General features: G+C 27.4%; 1 protein-coding gene across 1 annotated transcript in view; it reads left to right on the forward strand.

Annotated features, from left to right (window-relative positions):
* LOC139426973 (uncharacterized) overlaps positions 1-8,693 on the forward strand; it is a 241,413-nt gene extending 232,720 nt beyond the window's left edge. Inside the window, exons 17-18 of the mRNA XM_087154818.1 lie at positions 583-771; positions 7,151-8,693. Coding sequence (XP_087010944.1) covers positions 583-771; positions 7,151-8,335 — 1,374 coding nt within the window. The 3' untranslated portion in view covers positions 8,336-8,693. The remainder of the gene's footprint in view (positions 1-582; positions 772-7,150) is intronic.
* Positions 8,694-14,728: the final 6,035 nt, after the last annotated feature.

The following is a 14,728-nucleotide window of genomic DNA, read 5'->3' on the forward strand; positions in this document are numbered from 1 at the left end:
CACTCAAAAAGTTATACACAAAAGCTAGTTTGATGCAATGCTTAATACAGGAGGTCCTTTGTCTTCTGAGTTTGGTTCAAAACTGGGCTACAGAGTTGAACATTAATAGCCGTAAGACAAAAATTGGTCAGATTGATAGCGACAAGCTCAAAAATAGTCTGCTGCTGTTCATCACCGGTTATAAAATAAAATATTACCCATTTAAATTTTAAAAGTTTTTTAAAAGTTTTTGTCTTTCGTTAATGTTCAAAGAAATTCCATTTGAATCTTAGATCGAACACAAGTCCTGTGTAAACTGGATTTTGCTTGAATTTTCCTATAAATTAAGTACAGTGCAAAATATTCTAACCTCATCAAAAGTAACGTAGAATAAAATAAGCAAAAATATTGTTTATGATATAAAAATTTAAATATTTAATTATTTCTAATCTCCAGTTTGCAAGATAAATTTAAGAACTAAAATACTCACAAATGCGGATATCTGAAAAATTATCTATAAGTTTTATCTTAAAATTCTGTAAGGAACATGGTATTTCTATTTAAAAAAATGAAATAAAGTTGGTAAAATTTTATGTTTTATAGGACAATGAAAGCGACGATGGATTACCACCATGGATTTCTGAATATAAGGATTATTCTTCTACAGGAAATATTAAGGTTTGGGCCACACCGCGATCAACGATTGCCTCTGCATTTAATGCTATACATACCGTGGCTCTTCATCTTCCCTCAACATCAGCGGGATATCAAGGAAACTCTCCTTTAAATAAGGTATAGTAAAAAATATATATATAAAGCTTGAAAGCTCAGTATTTAATATATATCTAATAGTTCAGTATAAAGTTCTTGAAACAATAATTCCCAAAAAATCTGAATTGAAAAATATGTTTGGAAAAAAAACTTCATTGTTTCATAGTGCAAATGGAAGAAAGATCTTCGATTGTTTAAAACACGACACTCCTCTTCATATTCATTCATAATTCCTACTATGTCATCCTGACAAAAAGAGTCGTTTTTTTTAGTGTTTGGAACAAATTTCTTCTTCTATTTCTTCTATTTTATCTTTGATACAAAAGAAGCTTTTCACAATCAAGTGCAACATTTTTTTTTAACTTTAAGTTATTGATTAATATTAGACCTAAAACTATAAATTTTTAAAGTTAACAATTATAAAATATAGCTTCCATTAAAATTTGCAAACATGGCTCACGATCACAATCTTGCATCTAATTTCAACGATATTAGGTGCAGCTAAAGCTGCAGCAATCCATATGAAATTATTGACTGGGCAACTGTATATAGTCTGTTTCATTATACTAGGCATAGCTATAAAAATGATCAGACTAATTCTAAAAATAACTACATTAAATTTTCTTAATGTAGTTATTTCTATAAATAGCTACATTTAACTTTAATTCCAAAATATTCTAATTTAATTCTAAAAATAACTACATTTAACTTTCCAATTTTAATTGTTGTGCCATGTCGATAGTGGAGTGCAAGTAAAGAAAATGAGCAGTTAAGTTACCAATATCTTTTATTCACCAAAATTCAGAGAAAAGTAAGTCATCTATTAATGGCGCCATCACAAAGAAACAATTTTCTAATACCAATTCACCATTAGCTCAAATTATACAATTTGAGCATAAGCATTTCCAAATTTTTAACAGAGTACCTTTATACCAGGAAGAATCCATAGAATGATTTTTTTTATAAATTTTGAAACATATCCAACGGTCGAACTGAGGGGCTAAAGGGGCATCCAAAACCCCACAAACTTTAACTATGAGCGATACTTATGAGCATGGAAGAGATCTATGATTGGCGAATTATCGCGAATAAATACTGCCAAAAATAAAGCGAACCCCGCGTTTTTAACATTAAATTTTAAATAATATTGTTTACAAATTAATCAAAAAGTCCGTTAGAATTTAATATAGCGCTGTAACTAAAACATTTTTGGGGATAAAAAAGTAAAGCAGCTTTAAGAAAGTAAGATTAAAAATCGATTTCGACATTCGTTCTGTAGCGACATTGAATTATAATTAATAATACATTATAATTAATAATACATTGCAATTAATAATACATTATAATTAATAATACATTGCAATTAATAATACATTATAATTAATGATACATTATAATTAATAATACATTATAATTTATAATAATTGCAACATTGAATTATAATTAATGCACTTCTAATGAATAAAATTTAGAAGCTACATTTATTTCTAAAAGAAAAGAATAGAAATATTTATATTTGCAGTTATGAAATGGGATAAAAATTAAATGGCTCATTTCTTTAATTAGAAGGGGACAATGAATTATTAAAAATAATAATAAATTTATGAAATGAAGGAAACATGCATAGCATAATAACAGCATCACATTAATGTTATCAGGTTTTAGTCACATGCATCCAAGGTAATCCATAAACACCACCCTTAATATGTATATTTTTAGTCCTTATCGAAAACTACTTTTAAAAAAAAAACATGCACATTAGGGATTGCAAATTAAATAATTAGCAAAAATGTGATCAAAGTATATTCGAGGAAGGTAGGATTAAAAGTATCAAAACCAATTTGATTTCCAAACGAAACATGGCGAAAATTTTAATAGTCCTTCTTCATCGCCAATCAGTTTCTTCGGACAATAAATGAAGTTTCGATTTTCTTTTATCTCTCCTTTCTTGTTAATAATTCATCATGTTTTTATTTTTACCATCCTTAAATATTCTTTAAATGCCGGCCAGGTGGCCGAGTGGTTAGCGTGCCTGAAAAAAGAGGGAGCCGATGGTAACGGGTTCGAATCCCGCTCAGGACATGGATGTTTCTTCCTCTCTCTCTCTCTCTCTCTGTGTTCTATGTCCTTTCTTCTGTGTGATTGTGTGAATGTAACCCGCCTTATAACCGGGTTAGTGGTTGTATGACGTGGCGACGCTACTCCACCGCCGTGGCTTAGCCATAGGTGCTCACTGGGTAACGATAAGAGAGTAGCAATTCTGGCATTTCTGAGGCCAATGGGAAATAGACCCAAGTGCCCGCCATTAACCAAAAAAAAAGTATTCTTTAAATGTATATGCGGGCACATAATTATAAAACATTCTGTATACTCCATTTCTTGTTCAAAACAGTGCTGAAGATCATTAAGAACTCTTTTATAAGACGTTTAGGACACATTCTTTATTTTTAATGTCAATACAATCGATGGACTTCTCGGACAAATATCCCCGTAACATCATACGACCAAGAAAACCACAAACTCTACCTTAAACTAGCCTCAGGGATTCGGAAACAAGGTGAAATTAGCATCATTACAGGCTTTTCAAAATATCAAACTAGGCTATTTTGATTATTTAGATCTAACATTCATTTCTCGAGATATCTCTATTTTTTAAGAATTTTAACGCCATTTTCATTTTGCAATTACGGCGCCACTTGTGAATTAAAATTATAAAAATCTATAAAGAATCACTTCTCAATCAGTAAATGGATTAAAATTCTTTTTTATTTTGCATCATTCAGTTAGTTAATTGTATAAACAACAATTAACTAACTTTAGTAAAAATAATTATTAAAAACTTTAACTGCTGTTAGGCTAACCATTGGAGGTTTTCATAGCTTTTCACTACATGTAATGCAATTGCGGGTTAGTTCTATCAAAAATTCCTCCCAAGGCTTAATCCAGGAGTTTCCCTATCTTCTGGATTGGATTCAAAATTACAAGGCTACGGAGTTAAACATTAGTAATCGTAAACCCAAAAAATTGGGTCAGCTATTTAACGATGGTTATAAAATAAAATAAAATGAACAGCCTTATTTATCTTCAGACTTTGCAGTTATCTGAACGCACTGCCTTTTTCAGGCATATTTTTTAAAGAGTGGCCCAACCAGCCTGCTTTGCACAAAGACTCTTTTTGTTAACATACTGCAGAGCTCACCCCGCTAAACCACCCCTATATTTAACACTTGAAATAAATTTAAAGTGTTCAAATTATTTTAAAATTTTATATTCCTTAAAATATTACTTTAACTATAACTTAGATATTTAAAGAATAACATTCTACGAATAAAATCCAACCAGTTTATCAAACAGTTCGTCTTTCTTGGAAGAGATATGAAATCGTAAAAGTAGTTATGAATATTTATAGTTTTGAGAATTAAATCTCATGCTTGAATCAAAATAAAGGATATAAATAACATTTCCTTGGCATAAGAGACGCGCGGTAATCAATAAAAATACCTTTACAGTAGTTCAAAATATTGCATTTTCATATGTAACACTATTTTCATTTTATTCGAAGTTAATATTAAATATTGCTATTTGTTTAAATAGTTTTTATAAGATAAAAGATTTTTTTTTATTCATAAATGTAAGTATAGCTGAATCTGTATTGATATTTCATTTACTTATTTAAAAAGTACAATAAGTACAATATATAACATTCATTTTAAATTTCGCTACATTTTTTTTTTTTTTTAATAAAGCTGAGTTACTTGCAAATTTATGATGTTATTTTATAACCGTCGTTAAAACAACCCACAAAATTTTTAGGTTTACAATTACGTGTTTAACTGCGTAGCCTTATAATTTTTAACCCAATCCAGAAGACAAAGGAACTCTTGGATCAAATATTATGAGAAATTTGGATGGAACTAACCAGCATTTGCGTTATATTGAGAAGAAGACTATGAAAATCTTCCACGGTTAGCCTAACGGCAGTAGGAGTTTAACCCATGATTCGTCTACCACTAAAGATATTTTACATCAGCACTGTGATCGGTGCGACCCAGGTACGGAATTCATATCAACCAGATGAAGTTCAACCCGGGTCAACTCACTGGAAAGTGAGCACTCTATCCCCCGAGCCACCACGACCCGCAAGTTTGAGATGATCCATTTTTTGATAAAAGCATCCTTCTCCAGTTTATTTCTATGGAAACCTCTGTTAAACGTATGTTATTTATCGAAAACGGCACCCCATATACAGTGTATTACTTTGCAATGTATTATTTTAAATACTTCTATATTATATTGATAGGGGAAGAAAAAAACATGTAGCGCTTTTATTAATTATTCTATTTCCAAATTCTTATTAAAGTATAGCATACGATATTCACATCCTAGAATTTTATTTTTTTCTTAGATTTTGCAGTTATCTAAACGTAAATTATTTATCAAAAGTAGCTGCCAGGATCCAGCGTATTTTTTAATATAATTTTAAATGTTACATTCACGTATATATTAACATTGACAACAACAAAAAAGTTGTGTTTTTATTAATTAGTTTAATATTAGTTTTCTAAAGAATAGCATTGTTTTATCAAAATAAGTCTAGTAATTTTTTAGTCATGAACTTATGGTATCTTTGTGTATTCATGATATAACGATTCTACATCAATATTGATGAACGCAAATCATTATTTAAGTCAGGGAGGAGGCAAATCATTATCAAGGAAACAAGAAAGTTAAAGGTGATTATTAGAAACAAATTTCATGCGGAAATTAAAGAAGTTTCGATGTTTTCAATCCCGCTTTAAATCTCATTTACATATTTTATTTCCCGCTTTAATATTAATTTGCGACTCCCAATGTTATCTACTTAATCGACTTTATTTTTGACAAGGATTCTAGAAATATACATTAAGGGCTGCGATTAGGACTCACCCTACAAAGATTAGTTTTTATATAAAAATTTTCCACCAGTGTCTATGTTCGATAGTTATGGTTAAACAATTGAATAATAAATAAAATAAATTATTAAAAACTAAACAGGAACAGTGACTAAAACTAAACAGGAAATTTGACTTCTCAACAGAACAGATTCAAACTTCATTACAGATCATACAGAACAGACTCAAGCGCTACTTGTAATTATATCTCATCACCTCACTAAAAAAATTTAACTTTTTTCTCCTTTCGTTTAAGCTTACTTTGATTCTACTCTTCAAGTCAATCGTGAAAGAAAATATTCAGCAAAAATGTCGTGAACTAAGTAAAAAATAATCACATTTCGGTAGATTTTTTTCCGGCTAAGTATAATTAAAGTCAGGAATATTTTTTGCCTGTCGCTTTTGTGCTTATCCAAGTTATCTATAACAAAAGATAAGAGTTCGAAATAGCGTGTTTTATTTTCTAGATCAGTTTATTTTTGCATAATTAACAAAATTAGCTAACAAAATATTTAAAAAAAAAAGTTCTTTGTTAAAATAAAAAATGCTTATCATCAACGTTTTCCGATTTTCATGAAGTTATAACATTCTAAGCTAATTATAAAATTTTATATACATTTTTTTACCTTATCCAGCGGCAAACTTATTTGTTAAGATAGAAATCTCATAAAAATCAATCATTGTATAAGATTTTTTTTTATTTTAAGTTCAAAATAAAAAACGGGTTGTCAATCAAACATTAATTTAATTAATACGAAATTTATATTATTTAAATTAATAACCAAAGTATTTTAAATAATCCTAAGAAGCTGAAGCGATAAGATATTATTTGATTAAAAACTTCATTCGCTTCAAAAAATATACGATTTGGAAATAACAGTTATCATGTTTCAAGCACTCAAAAAAGGCGCCTATTTCCAAGATTTTGAAGCCAGACGAATGAGTAGAAACGTCAAGTTCCCAACGAAAGATGGAAAAATAAAGGTGATGAACAAAACTAGAAAAACGTTTTGTTTTAATAAAAAAAAAACAGTCGAGAGGGGAAAAAAGGTGAAAAACAGAACAAGAAAAACCAAAGTGACTGAGATGGGCATATCAGGCATTTAACCCAGATTAGCATTTTACCCTGATTTGCCCCTCTCGGCCACTGTGGTTTTTCTTGTTTTGTTTCTCGCCTTCATTTTCCTATGGCAACTTCACGTTTTATATTTCAAATCACTTTTATTTCTTCTTCATGTTTGGCAAGTCTTAAAAATGACCGTCTATTTCTGAGAGCTTGAAACATGACTGTTATTTCCAATGTGTATATTTTTGAAGCGAATGAAGTTTTTAATTGAGTAACGACTGAATATTTCTTAAAATTCCCGGTAAATAAATGTAACAAATTAAAGGCGAACATGAACATTATGATATATGTTATAATTTTAAATTGTACAAAGCTAGATCTCAATTTTCTGTATATTTTTTAGGAGACATGTAGCAATGGGGATTTGAAAAGTAAAACTACTACTTCTCCATTGAGAGCGAGCTTGAGTACCATTGACAATCAAACAGAGATACCACTCATGTGTTCTAATGCTGTTCGAAGTTTTCTTTCTGATAGAGATCTCCACAAGTTCCGAATTCCACAAACCTTACGAGAAACAAAATATGACGAAGAAGAAGGATCCCCCGTACCTTTGAGAAATATTCTATTGTCTTCAACTCACGAGAAACTGCGCTCTGAGCCGAAGTTGTATTATGAATTTCCATCTCAATGTAGAACCATGCAACCAAATTTTACAAGATCTTTAAATCATGTTGCTAATTTCGACAGTAGCCAATCAGATTTTTCGAAATACACAACGAGTGGAGCCAGTAATTGGACGACTGCACCACTGAACGATAGTACATCATTTTCAACTCCCCCGGAAGATTTCCTCTCTTCATCAAACAATGGATATAGCAGTAGTAAAAGCGGAGCTAATTCATGTGAAAAATACGACAGTAACGGAACAACATCTGTCTACATTTCTTGCGAAGAAGGCAATACAAGTATGTCAGATTCATCAGAAAGTCACAGCAGTCACGGAAGTAAAACTGAGAAAAGATCAAAAAACCACACTCAAATCACTCCTAGTCACTCAACATTTCACGAAACTTCTACTTATCGCACTAGTACATCATCAGGTAGCAGTAGTAGCATTTGTGAAGCAACTATCAGTGATCTTTCTACTGATGTTAATGAAGAGTGTGTTAGAGGAACTGAAAACATATCTAGTGATGCTGGTAGCTCATGCTTAAGAGGCATAATAGGACCTGAATACAACGTAACTCAAATATCTGAACCTAATCTCGTTGGTATTAAATCCCCAACAGAAGCTTGCGAGTTTTCCAACGATACTGAAAGACATTTGTCCGAAACTGATGATTTCATATCCCCTCATAATAAAGCAGATGAAACGCAAATAGAAACACATCTTACTATAAATGACCCTGCGGCTGAATCTCTTCAAAATCTTAATGCTTCAGAAACGAACTCAAACGAGTATTCACTAACGAGCGAGAATAATAATATGATTGCAAGAATGGACAATCTCAGACATGAAATATTTCGCTTAGAGAGAGAACTAATTTTATTGCAGCTAGAACACTCAGAATCAATTGATTTATAAGTGTTTTGACTTTTAACCTCATATCTTTGGAAATTAATTTGTGTGTGACAAAATATTACAAGAGAAATTATTTTGTTATTATCATTTCTACAAAAATGAAATTTCATCAACTACCATTGCTAAGGAATAATATTATAACTTGAATTTATGTGGTTGATGAATTCTGAAAGTCAAAATATTTTTTAAATTATATAAAACTTACATTTTTATAAAATTTTTAAATTTCTTCATGAAAAAGTTGATAAGATTATTTAAATGAAATTAAAAATCCAATCATAATACATAGAATATGATAAAGAGAATTATTTTTCAAATATTAATAACAGTATTGACGAACATTCAAAACTATAACTCCCAATGCTATTTAAGTGCAAATTTGTCAGGTTGGCAAAATTATGCAGAGCAATTCAATCAATCTTTCTTATATCTTGTTCATAACAAATTTTATATGTTTTAGAGATTGACTGTGATCATCTTGCATACAGTAGTTCCTGAATTCATTTCAATCAAGTTGCCACAGAAATTCAGAGAAACATTTTTAAATTAGTTATTAATTTCTTTTAAATTTCAAACAATCGAAAAATTAAAATCAATGATTGCCTGCCCTAAACCATTAATATTAACTGCATTAAAAATCTCCTTACCTAATCTGCTAATTTAGTTTAACTATTGTATGAACTTTATATGATGATTAATAAGGATTAGTCATTATTAAAATCATTTGTGTATTTTGAATATTTTGTTTTTATGTTTAATAGAATTTTTTAAAACGTCAAAAATATTAAGAATCTTAATATGTTTTTTTTCTTTTAATTTTAATTCATCAACATAATAACAATGCAAAAGGTTAATAAAACCTATATAAATGCAAACAGCAGTTATTTTTTGCCATTGATTAAATTATTTATGTAATCAATGATAGTTTACAAAAAGTTGCATAACATAACTAGGTAGCAAGAATAAAATTAACAAAGAAAAATTTGGTTATCTTAAATAATCTATAAATTGATGAGGTATAATCATTGTATTTCCAAATAAGCACTCAATACGACTGCAATGATTAAAAAGGAATTATCCTCTAAGTATTTCTCACAACCGTAATTTCGCAAAGTAATCTTAGAACTAATAACAGCCTAGCTGAAATTTTGATCAGGAAATAATAACACATAAAATTGTAAATACCTCGTTACTATTTTTAATATAGGAATAAATATAATAGCAGTCTCAAATCATCTGAAATTTGTAAAATACATAAATCGATACAAAAGGCTGTAAAAATAAGTTTCATTGGAAAAAAATGCACCAATAAAAATAACCATAAGCATATTTTTGCTATTTTTAAAAACGAAATTTATATCAAAAGAAAATCGGGTTAAATTTATGGTGCTGTAGAAAACAATATCTTATAAAGCTCAAACAAATTAACAAAATTTCTTTAAATAAAATAAAACAATAGCCTTTTCAGTAAAACAAGTACTATTATCAGTGATTTCAATTTTTAGTTTATCAATTTCTTTATCTTTGCTTTATAAATTTTGTTTACGTTATTATACTCATATTTTTCTTTTTAAATTGACATGTCGATGTTTTACATTGTAAGCAATTTAAAATTATTTTTGACCAGAAGTTTTGATAAAAATTTTTAAATTATATTAATCTAGAATTTAAGATTTTATCTTAATAAACAAATTTAACTATGTTCATTGCATCAAGCATACTTCAAAATAAGTTAATTTTTAGTTTTTAAAAAACAAAATAAAACTATTATCAAAATGATAATTATTATTATTTTATTGTTTCAAATATTTAATGTGTTTCTGTAAACAATCGGATAATTTTGCGTTTAAGACACATTATTCCTTTAGAACTGGTATTATATTTTACACAAAATTTTATAAAACTAAATTTTATTTCTATTTTCATAAACTGATGATTAAGAAAGTATTCTGCTAAAATTAAAAACCATTTAAAAAACTTACTGTTTTTCAAAAAAAAATTTCCTGAAGCCAATATTCATCCCCAGTTTGCCCAATAAAATATAAGTTTATATTACAAGGTAAAGAAGAGTGTAAACATGTAATACCCCTAGAGTTTATTTTTAATTTTTAAAAAAATCAAAGAACAATTTGAACACTGTGAAAAGTAAAGAATTTTCAAATTTAAAAAAAATTTGAATATTAAACAAAATCTGGCAATTTTGGGGTATTTTTCATTACAAATCAGTAGTCAATATTAAATCTCATTTAAACATCGACCGATATGTATGTTGACAAATTTTTCATATTTGTGCAACTTCTTCTAAAAATTTCTTGTTAAATTTTTAAGGAGTTGGTAATTTGGATAAGATTCAGAACCATTAATGCAAATATATTGGTAATAGATGCTTTAACATTAAGAAACAATTCAATAACAAATTATTTTTAAATAAAAATACAATAATCCACTTAGAATTTTTAAATGTATAACTACTAACAATTAAAAGAGTGAGAGAGAGTTTTAAATGAACGAGCTTTGTGACAGAAATGAGAAAGTTGATTTTTCTCATTACACAGATTTTTAATAACAAAACTTTAATAATACTTACACAAATATTGAATTTTTTTTAAATAAAATAAAGAACTTATCATAGAAACTATAATTATAACTGTCTTTTAATATATATATATTTCAGAACTACGTGAACATAAATTTTTAAACAATGCAATTGAATAAGTTGAACTCCTTAAACATTTTTCTTTCAATTAGTTCAGAAACTTCAATATTCTAGAAAATGATAGTCTAAAAAAAGTTCTTTTAACTTTATATATATGAGATTGGAAATCATAAGGAAGTAATTATTTAGAAAAATTAAATAGTTGAACAGGTACAAATTCAAAAACATTTTTTATCATAAATCTAATCGATCTGAATAAAATTTCCTATGTATTTAAGATTATTATACACAGCATTTCATTTAATGTTTTTCTTTTATTGAAATCAAGCAGGAAATTATTATGCATTATCCTATTATTTTTGCTAAATTATTCCTTTTTTAATTCCTTATGATAAATTATCATTGATTTGTTTTTTTTAAGTTTATAAAAAAAAAACTCCTTTATAGAATGCATAACTTTTCCCTTTTATTTCTTAATTCTTAAGAAACCTATTTCAAGCTTTTTAATGTTCGATGATATTATGCTTCTAACTTTAAGAAATAAGCCCAATACAACTTAAATATGATTCAACTTCAGAATCACTGTCATCCATGAACAGGGTGATCAAAACTAAAGTTACTTTGAAACTTCGATATTATGTAATTTTAAATGCTCCTAATACTGTTTTGTATACCCTAAAGGGATGAAAAGAAGTTGCATTTCTTACATACTGTGCCAAAAATCAAATTGAATTTTTTTTAAAATAAGTCATAAATTTTTTGCTCTGCAAAAAAAAAAAAAAAAAAAGTAATAATAATACAGGAAACTTTTCATATTAAATGAGGTTAACTTGGAATATTATGGTTAATTAACAAAAATTAAGTTATTTTACAATGTCATCTATATGTGAATATGTATAAAAATTTGGTTTTCAGTTAAAACACATTATGCTTTTTTAACAAAAAAACTAAATTTTGAAACATTAGAATGTGTCAAGGAATTTTAACTGCAACCTTTGCTCTTCACATAACAAAATTATTGCAGTTGTTAGCAATGCAGATTTCTGAAAGTTTGTTGTGCTTTTGTATTACTATGCGACTATTCAATAATACCCAATTAATTTGCAATACTTTTCTTAAATGAACACCAAGAAGCTTACAGTTGGTGAAAGGACATGTAATTTTTGATGAGGTGTTTGCCATCAAAATGAGCTTGATCCACTTTTTTTTTAATATAACCAACATTTGCTTCAGATTTTTACACATATTCTTCTGCCTTCCATCTTCCAAAACAAAATCATACTGATTTATAAATGATTAATTACTTTTTTTTATTCTAACATTTACCAAAATTGATTTTTTATATTTTTTTTTTTTAGTTTGTTTCATAAAAAATATGAAATTATTGTTCGTTTGTTTTAAATTATCATTTTGATTCGAGGGAGTAAATATAGAAATCAGTACCACGAAAAAACTTTTTTATTTTACATAAAAAGAAAACTAATTTTTGATAAGGAAAGCCATCGAAAAATACTAAAAAAAAAAAATCAAATCTATTATACTTTTACCCAAATTCAATGTTACGATAAAAGATTATTTTTCTCACTTGTGATTCCTGCTAAACAAATGCTTCTAAAAATGTATTAAGCTAGTTTTGATACCAAATTGCCTCATATATGACTTTTGAACTATCTAATATGTGTTCACGTGGAATTTATAATAACCATTGTAATTACTAAATTTTTGTATTGCAATAACACCTTCAAATAAAATAATATTCTGCACTTGATTATACCCTCTAGTATATTTCAAGTTCATTAATTTCATTCAATGAAGACTTGTGGAGAGGAAAAAAAACACCAATTCCTTTCTATGGAAACTCAATATAACTATTGAATATTCCCATGTTTAAGTTCAGAATTTTTAAAAGATTTTGTAAAAAGTGGAGTATTTTACCAAACCAACAAAAAATATGGAAAAATACACTATAAAATATAACATGATATCAGAAATAAAAGTATTAAAAAAAACGATAGAAAAGAAAAATAGATAAAGAAAACTATTTTTAAACACAAAAGGAAAAACATTAAAATTATTTATCAGAATCAGCATTTCTTAGCATTTTAGAAGCTGTATACCATGTTCAACTTTCTGTGCTAATAATCCTTCTTCATACACAGAATTATCCTGGTTGAAGTAACACTTTTAAAAGAAAGTACTAGCACTCCAGGTGGAATGTCAACCATGTATAATTTACAATTACATAATATCTCACATTCATCCATTCAGCTTCTTTCGTGAACATGCACTAAAACTCCAATTAGAAATTTTTTATTTTAAAGCAAAGTCCTTCTTTTTAATGGACTAAATAACCAATGCTATAAAAACCAAATATAAACATTAATAAACTTGTAGATGGTGATTAGAATAAAGTTAATCGTAAATCAAGAGAGGACAAAAAAAATTTTAATTTGAAGACACAGCTCAGGTAGTCAGCTAAAATGCTTTTTTTTTTTCCTCTAGAAAAATGTTTAAATTTTCATTAAAGGTTGGTTTTTTTTATTTGCTTAGTTACTGCATTTATATGTAATTTGTAAAATTTTTTAAAAAATAGATAAATTGCTTTTTTGTAATTTAATTTTAATGGTTTTAAATTTTAGTAGAAATAAATTTCGAATGTACTTACTTTTTTCAATTTTACTACAAATGTTTATTAACAAGAACAAATAATTATAAATTCAGATAAATCAAACAAAGATACTGCAGTTTCTCTCTCTTTTTTTTCAAAAATAATTTGTTTTTCAAAAAATGAATGATTAAAGGAATTACTTTTCGCAAAACTATTAAAACTAAAAAACAGTGAAGATTAAAATTATCAAGGGAAATGTCTGTTCAATATTTAAAACTTTGAGGAGTGATAAAAGCTATTTGATTGATTTAAGTAAAATCATAAAAGCAATTTAAACCAATTAGCAGAAACTTAAAAGCTTGTTTAAATTTAATATTTTTCTTGTATTTAAATATTATTTACACAATTAAAGAATTATACATGCTGGAGTTTTAAATAAGTTGTACTAGAATATAATATAAATTAGTCTTTTTGAAGGTTCTAAAAGGAAAAAAAGGTCTATTAAGAGAATCTTAGATCCATGTTTAAATTTAAGCATGCTGCCAACCTTAGGAATCAAAAATTAGGAGCACAACAAAATTATATACACCAATTACAAGAATAAGACAAAAATTTAACTATTACATAATAACATTAATAGACAGATATTTAAATACTTTACGTCGTAAATTAGTAAAACAAAACTATAAACACTATCTCTTGTGAGAAATTTATAATATTAATCTTTTAAAATTAGGAATACTGGTATAATAGATTAAAAACAACTACATATTACCTATTAATATATAATTATTCTTCTCCAAATTATAAAACACAGGTAAATAATAATTTACATCATAAATATTTTTGATGCAAATGTTTAAATACTACTATACATTTTTTAAAAAATAATACTTGTTTAAGATTCAATTTAGTAAAATGATCAGCAATAGCTATAGAAATAGTATTTTCCAATAGAAAACGATTAAAAATTACGTCTGCACATTAATCACAGGAAGGCGCTTGCGACAATAAGACCAAGGGATTGTTTTTTTTTTTTTTTTGTTTTTTTTGACAAGTGTAAAAACTGTTTCAGTTATAGAAACTACTAAAATATCAGTTTCGAATAATACACAAGTTATATAGATGAAGA

The sequence above is a fragment of the Parasteatoda tepidariorum genome, chromosome 11 (genome assembly GCF_982258835.1).
Source record: "Parasteatoda tepidariorum strain Cologne lab strain chromosome 11, Ptep-v5.0, whole genome shotgun sequence".
Classification (NCBI taxonomy): Eukaryota; Metazoa; Arthropoda; class Arachnida; order Araneae; family Theridiidae; genus Parasteatoda; species Parasteatoda tepidariorum.